This window comes from Lagenorhynchus albirostris, chromosome 9, assembly GCF_949774975.1.
Source record: "Lagenorhynchus albirostris chromosome 9, mLagAlb1.1, whole genome shotgun sequence".
In the NCBI taxonomy this organism is placed as follows: domain Eukaryota; kingdom Metazoa; phylum Chordata; class Mammalia; order Artiodactyla; family Delphinidae; genus Lagenorhynchus; species Lagenorhynchus albirostris.
The window spans coordinates 1818601-1835975 of NC_083103.1; the positions used below are offsets into that span (position 1 = coordinate 1818601).

At 64.2% G+C, this 17375-nt stretch overlaps 1 protein-coding gene across 1 annotated transcript in view; it reads left to right on the top strand.

Annotated features, from left to right (window-relative positions):
* KCNQ1 (potassium voltage-gated channel subfamily Q member 1) overlaps positions 1 to 17375 on the top strand; it is a 356598-nt gene that overhangs the window by 40622 nt on the left and 298601 nt on the right. The window contains exon 2 of the mRNA XM_060158207.1: positions 14132 to 14222. Within this exon, the coding sequence (XP_060014190.1) occupies positions 14132 to 14222 (91 nt within the window). The remainder of the gene's footprint in view (positions 1 to 14131; positions 14223 to 17375) is intronic.

Sequence of the window (17375 nt, forward strand, 5' to 3'; positions counted from 1 at the left end):
TGGCGGCAGCCTGGGAGTCGGCCACGGGGCCGCCTGCCCTGCCAGCCTCCGCCCATGCCGAGGGCCAACGTGCTTGGTCCCGGGTTCCTGGAGGCTGCGTCTGGGGTTGCCGTCCTGAGCCTGGGTGGGAGGCTCCAGGCCCCGGCTCAGGGCTTATCATCCTCCGCTGCCCCAAACCCTGCCTTGGCCTGTCCAAGCCCTGCCCCCACTGCTGCCATCACGGGTCACCGGTACAGCTCCTGACGGCCGAGCCGAGGGCAGGGGTGAGTGGCGTGGCCTTTCCACAGGTCGGAGCTGCCTGAACAGCAAGCTTGCGGCTCCCGGGGCGGTGTCGCGGCAGTGGGCCGGGCCGGGGCTTCCGTATGGGGGCGGCAGGTTGGCTCGCAGCAGTGGCTGCTGGTCAGGGGACACTAGGGTCCCTGGGGACTGGCCATGCCCGGGCCTGGTGTGGAGGTGCTGGACAGGCAGGTGGCAGTGGCTGTGTGTGGGTGCAGCCTGCTTGGCCCCTCGGGGGGTGTCAGCAGCACAGCAGAGAGGGCTTGGGGCTGGATTTGGGGGTCAGCGTCGGAGAAGTGGTGTCCCCACGATGGGCCGTCAGAGGGACCGTGTTTACCTCCCGCCGCCCCTGACGTCCTTGCCTCACCCGCACCCCACCACATCCCAGCTCCCCCAGATCCCCCACCTCCTGGGGATGCTCCGTAGCAAGAGCTGGTGTGTAGCCCCGCCTGCCGGGTGTCTCTCTTGTGGCCCGGAGTGGGGCTGCCGCTACCTTAGGCCTGAGGCCTGGCCACGCTGGGGTCCGCCCGGGGCCGCCCTCTCCCGTCCAGCCCCTCTTCGTTGGGACGCCTCAGGACTGTACAGAGGCTGGCAGAGGCCCCGGCCCCGATCCCAAGACCTTCCCATCGACAGCAAAGCTGACCACAAAGGCCGGGGTGAAGGGCCCCATTCGGGAGGCCTGCCCGGGGCTGTGTGCGCTGGCAGCTCCTCTGCCCACGGCTGTCCCCGTCTCAGAGTTCTGGTTTTGTCAGCAGAGGGCTCTCCTGGCCGGGGTGACGGGGAGAGGAGAACGAGGCTTTCTTGCTCTGCGGGTGGACAGGCCCCTGGGGCCCCTGCATCCCAGTTCGGGGGCCTTGGGGGAGGAGGGTGTTCCTTGGGGAAGGAGGCATGGCCCGGATCGCCCCCAGAGAGAGCTTGAAGCCGGACCCCTTACCGGTCTGGGCTGCCCGGGGGTCCCGAGAAGCTGGCATCTACGTCCAGGGAACCTTGGCCCATGGGCTGCAGGGAGACAGGGCAGCCGCTCCTTGGCCTCACAGCACGGGCCGGCTCTGGGGCGGGCGGTACCTCTGGCCTGGGCCTTGTGCCAACGCTCGGGACCTGCACGGAGCCAGCGGCGCCCGGCGTGCGGACCTGCTGTCTCTCCACCTCCCCCAGGCACTGACCTTCTGGGCTTAGGGGCCCGGGGGCTGGGAGGGGGGTCGGGGGCCCCGAGCCCCCCACGGGGCCACACCTGCAGCTGCCCTGGGGGCTGGGTTTGGGTGTGGGTGAGCTGAAGTCAGCCGGGGGGCCCCTGTCTCCTGGGTGGGCAGCCTTCGCAGGTCGGGCTGGACGCAGGGTGGGGGTCGGGTGGGTTCTGCCTCGGGCTGGGGCTGCCCACGTGGGCTTTCTGGCTTCTCACCTTCTCACCCACCTCCAAACTGTTGGGTCCGGGGCTAGGGAAGGAGGAGGAATGTCTCGTTTTGGCCAGCGAACCTGCCTCTGTGGGTCTGGGTGGTGGTCTTGGCCCTGAGGGCAGACCTTACCGGGGGGGGGGGTGCCCTGAGGGGCTGCCGGGGCTGACTTGAGGGCGAAGCCACTCTGGACAGTGAGTGGGCCTGTCCCCGGCACACGGGCCGCCCCAGAGGCTGTGTGGTGGACCAGCTGAGGCTGCCACAGGCTTTACCACGAGGAGCCCTGAGCTGTTCCCCATGAGGTGACCTTGTCATGTGGTCTGGGCCGGCCCACCCTCTGTGGCCTCAGTTTCTTCCTCTGCGGAAGAGCAGGGGTGGCTGGGCTTCTCACCCAAACCCCGTGCTGAGTGCTTTCAGTGCGGGACAGAGCCCAGGCCGGGTGGGCACAGGGCACATGTCCCTGGGAGGGACAGCCCTCCCAGGCTGCCCACCCCTGCACTGGCCTTTCTTCTTTTCTGGGGAAATCCTAGGTGTTTACAATCAGGCAGGACCAGAAGGAGCTGGATTTGAGAGGGGTTCTTGGCATTTCTGAGCCTCCATTTCCCCACCTGGGAAATGGGCATCTTAATACGTAACTCATCCTATTAATGGGGGTTCTCCAAGAAACAGAATCATGTGTATGTAACCACACACACACACACACACACACACACACACACACACACACACAGATTCCTTATTTTTTTTATTTTTATTTTTAATTGATTTTTTGCTGTGTTGGGTCTTCGTTTCTGTGCGAGGGCTTTCTCTAGTTGTGGCAAGTGGGGGCCACTCGTCATCACGGTGCGCGGGCCTCTCACTATCGCGGCCTCTCTTGTGGCGGAGCACAGGCTTCAGAGGCGCAGGCTCAGTAGTTGGGGCTCACGGGCCCAGTTGCTCCGCGGCATGTGGGATCCTCGCAGACCAGGGCTCGAACCCGTGTCCCCGGCATTAGCAGGCAGATTCTCAACCACTGTGCCACCAGGGAAGCCCGAGGTTCCTTATTTTAAGGAATTGATGTTGGGAGCTGGCAAACTCCAAATCCAAGGGCAGGTCGATGGCTGGACACTCAGGCAGGGTCTGTGCTGGAGTCTTGAAGCAGAATTCCTTCTTCTCTTTGGGGAAGCCCCAGTGTCTGCTCCTGGGGCCTTCCCCTGATGGAAAAGGCCCTGCATCAGGGAAGGAGACCAGGGTCGCTCAGTCTGCTGCCTATAGGTCTTCACCACGTCTAAAGCATACCCTTCTTGGCCGCCTCTGGTGTCCGAGTGTCAGGTGGGAGACCCCGGCCCAGAAAGGTTCCCAGACGTCAAGGCCCAGGTGGGAGGTGAGGTCCCTCTAAGGTGGGGCAGATAGGAATCGGCAGTGAGGGGCACGTGTCCCCCCACCCTCCCCTCGGAGTCAGGGAGCCCTGAGGATCTGGGAACCCTCTCCCCCGGCATGGAGACCTCTCCCGGGACTGAGGTTTCCCTGCCGAGTTCTGGACTCCACAGACACTGGTATCTGCGTTGGAAGAGACCGCGGACATAGGGGACCTCCTGCATCGCTCCGAGTCAGCGGCTGCTGCTTCCCTGCCTGTCTGTGCCGCCTCCTCCCTGAATTCTCTGCAGGGTCCACGTGGCCGTGTTCTCTCCTCTCCTCTGGGCTTTGCACATGCTGTTCCCTCTGCTTGGGTCAGGCCCCCGCCTCTGAGAAGCCCTCCCTGCTTGCCCCTTCCAACGGGAGTGGGAGAGAGAGGAGGGGTTGGGAGAGAAAGGAGTGCCCAGCTGGAAGCCCCCACCTGCCCACTTCAGGCCTCTGATGTCCCTGGGCCTGTGGAGTGTGTGCGTCAGGGTCCACCCCACACCTGCCTCGGCTCCCTAATGAGAGGTGGCCGGCACCCAGGCCCCTCAGTAGCAGCTGCGGAGGCGTCCCTCTCCTGCAGGCTCTCACTGGTGGTTCTTAGCCCAGTCGTAGAGCTGGGTGGCATGCTGCTGAGTCCCTGAGGTCCAGACTCTGGGGCTGCTTCTGTCTCCCTGGTGGGGCAGAGGCAGGCTCTTGGCACCCTCAATGCGTCCCCACTTCCCAGTGGGGAAACCAAGGCTCAGGTCACACAGCTGCTCAGTTTCCAGGGACCCCTTGAGTCAGACCAAAGCCTCCACCGTGGAGTTGGGAGGTTTCCTTCAGCTGCAGATCAAGCCAAACTGCAGCAAGAAAGACTTAGGCTAGACAGGAGGAGGGACTTTTCCAGCAGGGATGAGCCCGAGACGCCCATCCCCTCGGGCACTGATGGGGTGGCGTTGCCTGGCTGCTGGCCACCTTGCTCCTCCTAGGACCTGGGTTGAGGTGTCCCGGGAGCCCTGCTGTGGCCTCGAGTCTCCAGAGTTGCCCTGTTTGAAGGAGGGCAGGGATCTGGACCCTGGGCAGGAAACCCACCAGACCCCTCCCACCTCCGCTGGTGCCCAAGTCCTCCACTGCCTGTTGCCCCGTCTCACCCCAGAGGGGAGGCTGCCCCATCCCATCCTGTCCCGTCCCAGGAGAGGCCTGCAGGGCCCGGCCGCGCCCAGGCCGAGGATCTCCCCGAGACGCAGGCCGTGTCTGGGTAGAGCCAGTGGGCACAGGTACGTCCAGCTGCCCGCGCTGCCCCCTGGGAGGGCCTGCTGGACTCCTCCCCCCACCCGGAACGGGCCTCTTTCACGGGGAAGGCGACAGTGTCCTGGGACAGATAAGGCCCCTGTCCGGGGGGTCACTTCAGTTCGTTCTCTGGCACCTTCTAAATATACCCTCCGAGGGGGTTCTTATCGCGGCCGGGCCGGGCCGGGCAGCCAGGCTTAGCGTAGGCGACACTGTGCGGGTCAGAGCCACCCCCCAGCCCTGGGCCCTGGATGGGCTCGTCCTCTGCCAGGCGGCCCTGCCTCAGGTGGGCCTGCCGTCCAGTGCCGGGACCCCGAGGGCCGGGGCATCCCCCAGCCCTCCTAGCCAAGCCCGCCTGGGGCCCGTCCTCCCACCGCTGGGCTGGGGCAGCCCCTCAGGGATGGTCGGTGGGAGGACAGGCCCTGCCACTCGGGTGGACCCTGTCTTCCTGAAGGCGGGAGGGACAGCCTGGTGGGAGGAGCCTGCACTGCGGTCGGGCGGCCCTGGAGTCCCTTTCCCCACCGCTGTGTGCATCCCTGGCTCTGGGCAGTCACGTGCTCTCTTTCTCCTCCGATGAGGGACAGGCCCGCCTCTGGGGCTTCTCGCGAGGACCAAGTGGACGGGAGGCCCTCCGAGGCGGGCCCCTCCGAGGCTTGGACCCGCCGGGGCTCCTCAGGGGAAGGAGGATGGGGTCCGAGATCTGGGGGTGGCTTCCCCTGCTGTCTGGGGCTGGACGTTCCCAGTTCAGTCGCCCACAGCCTGATGCTCGGATGTGGCTGTCGTGTTTCTGATGGTGTAACAGGCCCCTGTGGAATCGCACATGCGTGTACACACGGCACCCCCCTCCCCCAGACCCCCGCAGCCGCCCCTCTAGTGCCCTGAAAAGGCTTTGAAATGACCGCGTAGGGCGATGTGGTTGAGCCCTCAGCCAGAGCCTGTGCTCGCCTGCGCCCCCAGCTGCCCCCCGCTGGCGTGGCCCTCAGCAGAAGGGGTCGCCCCCCCGGAAACGCGAGGGCCCCGTGCTGAGGTGGACATAGAACGTGAGCGGACGCCGGGCGCCGGGATGAGACGCGAGAGCGGCCACAACCCGCGTCCTCTGACGGCAGCCAGGCCGCTGGGCAGGGCGGTGGCCTGTGGGACCCCCGAGCTCGGCTGGACCCGGGCCGCCCCACTGCCCGCCCTGCAGGGCTGTCGAAGCGGAATGCATGGCCAGTGCGGGGGCCGCCGCTGCCACCTCGGGGTGGGGTGCAGCGGGGCCTCTGGGGACCGGCCGAGATGGGCCTGAAGCGCCTTCGGCCGGGGGGCTCCCCGGGGCCTCCAGGATGGAACGTGTTTGTGTCTGCGCGGGGAGGTCGGGGTCCCCGAGCGCGGCCGTCGGGTGAGCGAGGGTGGTAGACCCCCTGTCCTTATGGTGCGCTGCTCTCGGCGGAAACGTCACACGCCTTCCCGGGGGAGCAGGACCCCGTCCCTGTGCCCAAGCTGTCCCCTCACCTGCGTCGTCCTGAGTTTCGGGGAGAGGCCCCAAGGAGAGGGTGCGGGCTGAACCCTGGCGGTCGCTGCCCGGCCGGTGGCCTCCCCGCAGACGCTGAGCAGAGTGGCTGCGAGAGCAGTGCCTTGCGGGCTTGGGAGGGGCCGGCGGCGTGGGTGGTCCGGACGGGTGCAGTGTCCCCCCGTGGTCTCCCCCAACTAGCCTGGAGTTGGTCTTCTCCTGGGGCAGCCTGTCCCTGCTGCCTCTGGGACCGACTTCGGGCAGCTGGACCACGGCCCTCAGAGCCCTCACCCAGTGCGTCATGGTGCACTCCTGGCAGTGGGGGTGGCCGTGCCTGCTCCCAGCTCACGTCAGAGCCCACCCTCCCCCCCGGGAGGCTCCTTTCTGCCTGGCACTATTGGCATGCAGTCTGGTGGAGGGGGGCGTACGTGGAGAGCTGCCTGGTGTCCTGGCCCATTGGAAGCCCTATAGGGGCTTGGCTGGGACCGTGGGGTGGGGGGATGTGGCAGGGCAGGGCGAGGAGGAAAAGAAGGGCATGAAGGGATCTCACTGTTTGATAGACCCTGGAGGCCTACATGGAGGAGGTGGCACTGAGAATTCTTTCCACTGAGCTCCTGAGTTCAACCTAAAACATTCATTAAGTCAATGAGTCATTCAACAAACACTCATGTACCAAGCCCCATACGGGGCCTTCAAAGGGGAACATCGGCAGATGGGCCTCTGCCTGGGGAGCCTTTGCTCTATTGGGGCAAGAGTGGGCAGCAGGTGGTCAGTGGTCTGATGAGAGTGGGGCAGGCCCCACAGGGCCCAGCGGTGGCATCAGAAGGCCGGCCCCCTGCGGGGAAGCCCAGGAAAGTGGGTTTGGAGTTCAGACTTCATTGGAGAGTCTTTAGCTTGGGAGGGGGCTGGTGGGATTTGCAGTTTCCCAGGATTGCCCCAGCCGCCCAGTGGACATTGAAAGACTGGGGCAGGGAGACCAGTGGGGTGTAGGCTGAAGATTCCGGTGCGGTCCTGGTGGCCCCCCGGTGGTGGTGGCCCCCAGGCAGTGGAGGCCTGGCCTTTAGGGAGGTGCTGTGTGCACAGGCACAACGTGAGGGCCCAGCCGGAGCACAAGGTGTGAGGTCCTGTGTCTCCGGGGTCCCTAGCCCAGTTCACTTTCGGAAGAAGTGTCAGCTGAAACCCCACAAGGCTGTGGAAGGCCTCCGTCTAGCTACAGGTCTCGCATCGCCCGAGTGAACCTCGTAAAAGAACGAGACCGGTGCCTCTGAACAAGCCCCGTGGAAGGTTCAGAGTTGGTCGGGGGGAGGCAGGGTGGGGGGCGACCTGTGGAAGCCCTGGTCAGGAGGCCTGGCCTGGACCCTGCCCGGCACGAGGTGGGCAGACGGGGTGGGGGGGCTGCTGTGGTCCTGGGTGAGAAGTGCGGGGGTCCCTGGGGCGCTGAGCCTCACCTGGGCCGGGTCGACTGCCACTCCGGCTCCTTTCGCTCCGTGGCGTGGTGTCGTTTGGGTGGTGCAGTGCCCTCGGAAGGACATGGCTGCGTCCTACCCTGGAGCCTGTGACCTTATTTGGAAAGAGGGTCTTTGCAGACATAGTGACAAGGTGAGCAGGAAACTCTAAACCTATCTTGGACCGTTTTAAAAATTGTGACACTAACATGTGTTTTACCAGATACCTGATGCTGATTTTGGAAAGCTCACTGAAGATTCACTGATAGATATCATCACCCTAAGCAGTTTATTGGTTTATTAAAACGCTCTCTATGTTATAGAGGCTGAATGACGGCCCCCAAAGATGTCAGGCCCCCTGGAACTTGCGAACGTGCCCTTACGTAGAAAAAGCGTCTTGGCAAGGGTGATAAGTTAAGGGTCTTGAGAGGGGGGGATGATCCTGGATACCCGGGGGAAGGGGGCCCCAATCCAGTGACAGGATCCTCATAAGAGACACACAGAAGAAACAGACACGGAGGAGTTGGCCCCATGACGATGGAGCAGAGCCTGAGGGATGCGGCCACGAGCCCAGGATGCCTGGGGCCCCCAGAAGCTGGAAGAGGTCCAGTCCCGCCATTCCCCACCACCCGCCGCCTGCCCAGGACAGCGCCCCCGCACCCTGTGGCTCAGGCTGGGATGTGGCGTTCCCTCTTGGGGGACCCTGGCCCTTGGCAATGGGGTCCCCTGCCCAAGGGGGAGGCTCAGTCCTTGCCTTGAAGTTGGAGCTGGGCAGGGGGCCCCAGGGCTGGCCGGCCCTGGGCGTGTACCTGCTGTCCCAGAGCCTTGGGGTCCCCTTGCTTCTTGCTGTACAATCCAGGGCCCTCTCAGGGCTGGAAAGAGTGGGCGGGAGGGGCAGCCCCACAGCCTGGAACCGGGACCCGCCTCGCTGTGGCCTCGGTCTCCTTGTGGGAGGTGATACGACACCTTCCACAGGGGGTGTGGTGGGGAGCTTGTGCGTAGCACCCAGCACCTGGGCCTGAGGTGTGAGCTGCCACGTGCCCGGCCCAGCCCCACCCAGAGCAGTGCTGCGCGTGGGCTGGACCAGCGGGGCGCGGGGTCTTGGCATCCTGTTGGGCAGTGTTGCCCCCAACCCCGGGGACAGCCCTGGTGGGACCAGAGGGGGGTCCAGTGCCACGGGGGATACGTCCAGGCGCTGGCTCACCAGCCCCGGGGCCCGAGCGGGGCTACCTGTCCTCTGTTTGTTCGGAGGTGTTTATTATCTTTCAGGGTGACTTTTGTACAAAGAGGAGCCCCTCCGATACGGCTGGGGTTTGAACGTCAGCAGCTAATCTGTTAAATCACGCGTTCCGAGTTCGGCCGGGAGCTTTAGGCCACTGGACAAGCCCTCTGTCTGTTATCGCCCGAAGGTCCGGGTAGAGTGGGCGGGTTTTTGAACCTCGCTCAGCCTCGTTTATAGCCTTTGTCACACACCGGCTGCCATCCAGGGCTTGTGTATAGAAGTCATTTACTTAGTTTCCTTTTTTTTTTTTAACTTTAAAAAAATTGTGTTAAGATACATGTAACAAAATTTATCCTGTAACCATTTCTAAGTGCACAGCTCAGTGGCACTAAGCACACTCACATTGCTGTGCAACCGTCACTCCGTTCATCCCCAGAACTTCATATTCCCAAACTGACACACTCTGTCCCCATCAAACACGCACTTCCCATCCCCTTCCCCAGCCCCTGGCCCCCAGCATCCTATTTTCTGTGTCTGTGGATTTGATGACTCTCAAAGGCACCTCGTAGGGGCAGAATCGTGCTGGACCGACAGAACTTTTCAAAGTACGTAATTTTTATACCTTGAATAATTTGAGCACACAGATAACGGCACATCTTCCGTTCTCTGATTCGTCCCAGCGCCGCATTTCAGTGTCCCGGAATCTCAGCTCAGAGCCCGGGGAGCCCGAAGGCTGAGGTCTTTCACGTCTGGGTTCTGAGGGCGCCTTGAACAGGCCACATGCCCTTTGCACGTGAAGTGTGTGCTTCTTGTTCATATTTTCAACGTCATTGGGAAACATCCCGGTGTTGAAAGAGGCTTCCCTGTGGGCTGGAGAGACCGTCACGGTTAGACTCACGTAGGTTCCCCGAGGGTCCGGCCCACGCCCGGCCTCTGCGGGGCGCCGGCCTGGGTGAGCCCGCCAGTCCCAGGTACTGGGGGGTCCCAGCCCATTGCGGGGGTTGAAGGGGGTGCAGTCTGCAGCCCGCCTCCTGCGCCTGGAGCGCCCTCCCGCTGAGCTGCGGCCCGCGGCCCTGGCACGGCTCCTGCATTCTTCAGTGTTTCCAGGGCACCTGCTGCCACAGATCCTGAAATGATGTCCGATAACGTTCCGGACGTCCCTCGGGGCGGGGGCTGGCGGCCGCAGTGCCCGGGGCGGATCAGCCGTCAGGGCACAAGCAGGCCATTGTCCTCGGGCCGGAGCTGCCTCCCCCTGGCTGTAGCCACCTCCCTCGGGCACTCACATGCCCTCCTGGGAAGTTGGATCTAGCAGCACTGGGGGCCGAAGGGGCTTCTTCTCCCCCGCAGCCCTGCTCCCCACGCCCCATCCAAAGAACAGGGTGGCTTCCTTCTTTCCCTGGACCTCTGTCTCCCAGCTCCTGGGGGTCTGTGGCTGCCTGGTTTTGGGGCCTTGGGAGGTGAGCTGGGATGGACAGGTGGTGGCCAGCCCCGCAGAGGCAGGAGGGGGGTGTCAGGCACCTCAGGCTGCTGCGGGCCCCCGAAGGGCAGGGACCCTATCTTGGCATCGTTGAGGCTCTGGGCCCCACGCAGGACAGGTTGGAGGGGACAAGAATCGCCTTTGTTAAGGGATTCTTTCTGAAACTAGCACGACGTGTGCGAATAGTTGAAGAGCTGTTTAGCCTTCAGAATGCAGCAAGGCTGAGACTAGCAAAGTGTGGAGAGATCGTGAACGCCAAACCCCCTGATCTCCTGGGAAAGCAGTCTCCAGCCGGGTCCCCGGGGAGGAGCTCCCGGGCAGGGGCCCCGCGCTCTGACCCAGAGCCTCAGCCTCTGGGCGCACAGAGCGGGGGGTCTCCGTGCACCTCTGAGCGGAGCTCGGGGTGAGGGCACCTGCCCTGCTGTCACCCTCCATGCAGGCCTGTCCACAGCCCCAGGCAGGGCTGCTCTGGCCAGAACCGTCCTCCTTGGCAAGGCTCAGTCACCCTTCCCCCGGCCCCCTGAGCACAGCCAGACACAGGGCAGCGAGTAGAAGAGGTCTCCCGGCAGCCGTGGTACCTGCAGCCCATTCAGGACGCTCCCCAGGCCTCGCCCGGGGTCTCTGTGCCCCGGCCTGGCACGCAGTTCTAACACGCCCTCGCTCTGCTTTCTGTCCGAGGTCATCCTAATAGCGACAGTGAACGGTCGGTGGCCGCCCTGGCAGCACGAGTCATACAGGGACGGGCCTTGTAGGAGAGTGACGGCAGCCTCCTAGGCCCCAGAGCACGGCCAAGCCGCCGCCCGGCAGCGTATGCAGCGCCCGCCACGATGCGCCGCTTTGGGCTCCGTCTGCTTCGTCTGCCTTGGGAGACAGGAGACAGCAGGGAATTCAGGACTTTTTGAGCACATCCTGGCCGTGGAGGCTGGCGAGCCCTGGGCAGTGGGGCCCAAAGACCTGGGTCCAGGCCTGGCCCGGGCCGGCCCCCTCCCCTCCCGGCCCTCACCTTCCTGGCTGCGGGTCGCTGCAGGCTTGCGGACAGTGGTGCGGGGCACAGGGCACGTGACTCAGAGCTGAGGCCGGTTTTATTGACGTGGGGACTGCGGGTCAGCCCTGATGTTGGTGTCCTGACCTTTGGATCTGAGTGTGAGCGTGTGTGGAAAAGGGGGCTTTGCAGGTGTGGCTAAGAGAAGGATCTGGATCTGGGGGATTGTCCTGGATCGCCTGGCAGACCCTGGGTGTCATCGCAAATGTCCCTCGGGCCGGGGGTGGGCAGAGAGAGATGAGACCACGCGTGTCGCGCTCCCCGCCCCCACCCCCGGGCCTTGGCCTCGTTACCTCCGTGGTTTGACCACGTGAGGTTCATTCACCCTTGGGAAGCGTGGAGCCCGAGCCCCTGTTGCCCCTGTTGCCCCGTACGTGGCATCTGTGGCATCTGTCCCCGGACGGCTTCCTGTGGCCCGACGGGGAGTGGTTGAAGTACCCCCACGGGCCATGGGCGGGCGGGTTCTGCCCATCTTCTCAGGAGGAGAGGGCACGAGGTGGGACACTGGGCCCAGCCTTGGGCAGCCACAGGACTGACCCCTGAGTCCCTGCCCGATGTCCACTGGCCTGAGAGGCAGTGGCCGCGGGCCGTGGCTCCGGCTGTGTCGATGGGGGAACTGAGGCCCGGAAGCAGCCTGGACCGCGTTGTAGGCAGCGTGGCTTCTTTCTGCGGCTGCCTCCACACCCAGGGGGCCTGGGGGCAGGGGTGGGGTGGGGTGGGCACCTCCCTCCTTGGGGGACCTCACCTGCCCTGGTTTCTCTCGGCCGGGCCGGGCAGCGAGGCCCTGGGACTCACGGGGCTTCGGGGTGTGGGCCGGGGGCAAGTGAGCTCTGTGCCTGGGGGACCAGGCAGGCCCTCCGCTCTGCCAGCCAGGGTTCGCCTGTGTCCCCCTGAGATCGAAAGCTTCCTGAGGTGGGGGCCCAGGGTCTCAGTCACCACACAAGGGATGCCCTCAGGTCCCGGCAGGGAGGCACGGCTGCATCTGTTAAAGGGCTTCCCTGGGGGCTGGACGGGCCTGGACGCCCTTCCGAGCTGGCAGGCGAGTCCGCAGTCGGGCAGAGTGGGTGGTGGGCGTGCAGGGTCCTGGGGGTGGCACCGGGTGTACGAACTGGGAAGGCTTGAGGCGGCCTTGGGCCCTGGGGCGCTGGCGTCTCCCATCCCGGGAGGCCCCAGGCCAAACGAGGGCTGCGGCTGCCGGGGTCCTGCTGGGAGCCGCTGCGGGACTCGGGGCTGCGTTCAGACTGTGCTTCGGGTCCAGCGTCCTGGTGGGGGCTGGTGTGAGCCAGGCTGTACCCCGCAGAGAGGAGGGTGGGGCGCAGAGGAAGGGCCAGCGTGGGAGGGACGGAGGAGGGAGCTGGGACTCGATGGAGGTGCACCTGAGCAGGTGCGGGCTGAGTACCTGCTGTGCGCCAGGCCCCGTCCCCGGCGTGGGGTGCGGCGGGGGTGGCACCCCACAGCCCTCCTCTGGGGGCTTGTGGTCTTGGGGGTGGACGGCGCAGAAGGGGAAAAACAGGCCCCAGGCCCGGCGGTGATATGTGAGCGTGAAGGACACAGGTGGAGGCACGTGGGGGTGAGCGTTGGGTCCCGTTTGCGGGTGAGGGTGCGGAGCTTACAGGCGGGGCACCGGCAGGTGCAAAGGCCCCGAGGCAGGCGGGGGGCGGGGCATGCTGGGAAGGAGCTGGGGTCAGGGTCACCGTGGTGTCCTGCGGGGGTGATGTTGAGGGCTCAGTCAGTGGCCGGGCAGGGTGGACTCTGGGGCCCAGGGTGGAGGCAAGCACTGTGGTCAGGACAAGAGACAAGGCTGACGAAGGGGCAGGGTGCAGAGGGGTGGCTGGGACCCGGCTCTGTGGGTCCAGCTGACCCAGCCTGTGTGAGGCACCGGGAGAGAGGTGGAGACGAGAGCTGTCAGAGGGAACCCCGAGAGCTGCGCGAGAGCAGCCGGGTCTTGGGGTGGGCTCCCCAGGCAGGGAGGAGCATCTGGGCGGCCCGGGTCCTGTCTCCTCCAGGAAATGCGGGGTGTGGGGGGAGTGGTCTGTGTCGGGCAGCCTGTTCTCAGCGGACTCTGAGGGGCCGGGAGGGAAGGTGGGCTGGAGTGGGGAGGAGTGGGGCAGTGGGGGAGATGCAGTGGGCTTCCTAGTGGGCACAGGCCAGGCGTGTGGGGATGGGGGGTGAAAGCAACTGCAGACAGCAGGATCTCGGTGGGGAGAGGGCCAGGGCTCCGTGTCGTGGGCCCAGAGAGCTGTCTCCACATCTGTAGCCCCGGGGCCATGCGAGGACCCACCTGGAGAGAGTGCTTGGAGTCCCCGGACGACCCCGCTAGATGTCCTCTTCCCAGGCAGGAGGAGGGCTGGGGGCTCGGCCTGGTCTCATCCAGGGATGTGGAGGGAAGGGCCCGAGGGTCTGCCTTCAGGAAGCCTTACTGGTTCGGGTGTGACCAGAGCAGCCCGTCTGTGCAGGGATGGGGTGGGAGGGGGGCTGAGCCTGGGAGCTGGCCCCGGGGGCAGGGGCTGCCGCCTTCCCTTTGTTCAGCTCCGTGGGCTCCACCTCTGGCCTCCCCACACCCCCACCCCCGGGATGGGGAGGGGAAGGCAGGCGTCAGAGCAGCCTCCCGCCTGGGAGCCCAGGCTCTGGCGACGCCCCGTTAGCGGCTGCAGGAGACGCCCGCTCCTGGCGCCCGTGCTGCAGCCCCTGAGCTGGTGTTGGGCGCGCTGCCCTGGTTGTCCGGATGGCCACAGAGCCCTGCGGCCACCACCCCTACGTGCAGGTGCAGGACGTTCCCTCCCCCGAAGGAGGCCCCTCTGGCCCCGGAGGTCACCAGGCTGCTCTCTGCTCTGTGGATTTCCGTCCTGGACACCTTAGAGACAGGTGGTGGGCAGGGGCTGGTTCCCGGCTTGGGGTCCCAAGGCCCATCCCACCGTAGCCTGGGTCAGAGCTCATCCCTTCGAGGCTGGGTGACGTCACGTGCCTTTGGCTGTGCCACACTTGGTGCACTGTTCACGGTCGGCGGTCAGGGTTGGCGGCCCTTGGAACCCTCAGACCCGGGGAGGGCAGGGCCTGCTCCCCGGGCCTGGGCCGCGTCTGAGCGGGGAGGGGGGGGCATCCTGGCGCGGGCGCTGACTGCGTGTCCTCCTGTCCCGCAGCTTCCTCATTGTTCTGGTCTGCCTCATCTTCAGCGTGCTGTCCACCATCGAGCAGTATGTCGCCCTGGCCACGGGGACCCTCTTCTGGATGGTACGTAGCTGCGTGAGGGGCCCTGCACTCTCCTCCCCCAGGCGTGTGGACCAGGGGGTGAAGCCGGCTGCTCCTGGCCTCTCCCACCCACAAAACACCCCTCTGCCGGAGCCCCCCTGCTGGCTGGCTCTGCAGGCTCGCCCTGATACTGGGGGACTAGAGGTGTGGGGGCGCCCTACCCTGGCACCCTCACCTGCCAGGATGTGGCCGTCGGGCTGAGAAGGCCAAAGAATGGGAGGACCCCGGGGCCTGGTGGTCTGGGAGAGCTTCCTGGAGGAGGGGGCTTCTGAGCTGGGCCAGGAAGGAAGGACAGGAGGACGCGGGCCCAAGGAGCCGGGGTTGTGGTCTGCTCGGCCTGCGCCGTGGCCCCGGGTCTGGCTGGTACTCGGACCCTGCAGGTGTCTCAGCCCCTGCCCCAGCCTCTGGCCAGGTTGCCTCCAGCCCTGGCCAACTGATGGCTGCAAGCTTGGGTCCCCAAGTCCTCGTAACGTGGCCTTGAGGCCGTGCCTGTTTTATTTGCATGCCGTCGGCTCCACTTTCCCTTTGATGTTTCTGGATTTTGGGTCACAGGAGTTTCCCCCTCTCAGGTTATAGAGAAACAGCCACAGCTGCCTCAAGCACTCGTCCGGGTTAGTCGTGTGGTTTTAAACTGTTGACGGCAGTGGGCACATCCCGGCGTGAAGATCAGATTCACTCTCGCTGTGTCCCTCTCGTCTGCCCCCTCCCAGCACCACTTACTCCAAAGTGTGTCTTTGCTCCCCAATTTGAGGAGCCATTTTTGTTGTGAACCAGATGTCCAGATGCCAGTGGCTCTGCTCTGGGATCTCGCTGTTCTGTCCACGGCTGCTTGTCCGTGCCTCTCTCCCACAGCCATGCTGCTTTGCTGATGTCTGCACTCAAATCTGTTTTAACAAGTGGTTAATATCCGTGCCCGGCTCTTCTCTTTCAGGGGCAATTCTTTCCTGTTTGTTTGTTCTCCCCAGTGACCTTCACAATCAGCTTGTCTGCCTCCCAGAAAAAATCCGATGGTGTTTGATGAATGAATCTGGGGAGACCGACATCTCTCTGGGGTGGGGTCTTTCTGTCCATGGTCAAGCCGTGTCTGTTCTACCCAGGAGGCTTTTATGGCTTCGTGATGTGGGTTTTAGACCGTTGTTGTTATTATGTTTAATATGATAATGGTGGTTGTTAGTTGCCGTCACAGATGGGAGCTTCTCTTCCATTACGTTTCCTGGAGGCTATTTTGGTGTCTCGGAAAAGCCTTTGCTCTTGTCGCTTGTACAGCCTGTGACGGCCTCTGTTTTGTTATTGTGTGCGGGAGTTTCTCCTCTGGTCCTTTAGAGTTTTCTGACTTTGGAATTGCCGCTGCCCGGTTTGGTCTAGCGTGCTGTTCAGGTGTGGAGACTGGCATCTGTCAGTCACTCCGCTTACCGGGCCAGGGGTAAGGGGGCTCCCTGTGCTTCCTCTGAAGGAATGTGCCCTCCCGGCCCGAGAGGTGGGGGGGGGGGGCAGTCCTTCAAGTCCAATGAGAGGACATGATTCTAAAGTGATGGTGTTGACTTTCGGGTGTCTTTCCTGCCTCTGTGGAGGTGTCGGCGGATGTCCTTGCTTTCCCGGGATAACTGTCCCGGCATTTTGTTTCTACTGTCCTGTTGGGTTATACTTTTTCATATAAAGGTAGGGACTTGTTTGAAAAGTAGGACGGCCGCCATCCCAGCAAGACGGAGGGCCTTTTGGGGTCATGGAGCCTTCCCCCGCTCGCCTGGTCCTGAGGACCTATGGAGGTAACCCGGGTGCCAGCCAGGTCCGTGCCAAGGCCCCGGAGGCCGCAGCTCCTCGCAGAAGTGCCCTCGGGCAGTATGACGGCTACTCTTGGCCTGCAGAGAGATGTCCCCAAACCCCTGCTCTGGGCAGGCCCTGGGCAGGCCAGGGGTCATCTCCCTCTGGGTGAGTGGTGAGCCAGAGATGCTCCTCTCTGCTGTGAGCATCCCGGGTGCCCTGGCCGGCCGTGTGTCTGCTTCCCAGGCGGGGGACTGTCCTTCCCTCTGGCCGGCCTCCTTCCCACCTCCCAGACTGCAGGGGAGGAGCTGTGGGGGACAGGGAGAGAGTGGAGAAAGTTGGGGGGTGTCTCTGGCGTTTTGGGTTATCACAGGGTGATTTGAGCCCCTGCCCAGACCGCACAAAGCACATCTGCTCTGCGAGTTGCTCCTGGGGTCTCCTCGCGGCCAAGGTAACTGAGGTTCAAGAGGCAGTGTCTGGAAGGGGCCAGGAAGACCTTGCCGGGCTGGGCCCAGATTCCAAGGCTGCCGTTCTACCAAATGTAAGTGCTGGTGGTGCTGGGCCCAGGGGCCTGGTTGGCCGCCCGCCCCCTGTGTAGGTCTCCTGGGGCCGTAACTAAGTCCACAGCCCGGGCGGCTTAAACGACAGGATGTATTATCTCCTGTCCTGGAGGCTGGAATCCCAGACCCAGGTGTGGGCAGGGCTGGTCCTCCTGAGGCCTCTCTCCTCGGCGTGTAGACGGCCGTCTCCTCCCTGTGACCTCACGGGGTCGTCCCTCTGTGTGTGTCTGTGTCCTGACCTCCTCTTCTCATAAGGACCCCAGTCCTGTGGGGTTAGGGTCACCCTAGTGACCTCATTTTACCTTCCTCACCTCTTTGAAGGCCGAGCTCCAAATACAGTCACATCCTGAGGACTTGGGGGTTAGGGCTTCCACATAGGGATTTGCGGGGGACACGGTTCAGCCCCTAAGGCCCCCTGAGTGACTGGGGTCAGTTCCTCCTCTGCTGGGAGGTTTACTCTTAGGTTTTTAGATGTAAAGCATCCCAGGGACCGCCCCTGTGTGCACCCTGCCGCCCCGGGCCCTGCATCAGCACCGAGGGTCCTGAGTTCGGGTGCCAAATCCTTGGGCATCTCATGCAGGGCCTCTGGGTGCAGCTGGGATGGGCCGGGTGAAGCCCGCATAGACTCTCGGCCCGGGAATCGCCACTGAAACCAGACCCTTGGTGGGGGGTCACCCCAGGACCGCCCTGGGGGTGGGGGCAGACCCTGGCGGCCTCGGGCCTCCCCTGGTCCAGCCTCCACTCTCCCCTTGGCCTGGCCGGGAGCACCTCCCTCCCCAGTCAGTGCTCTCACGTTCAGACAGGTCTCCTCGCA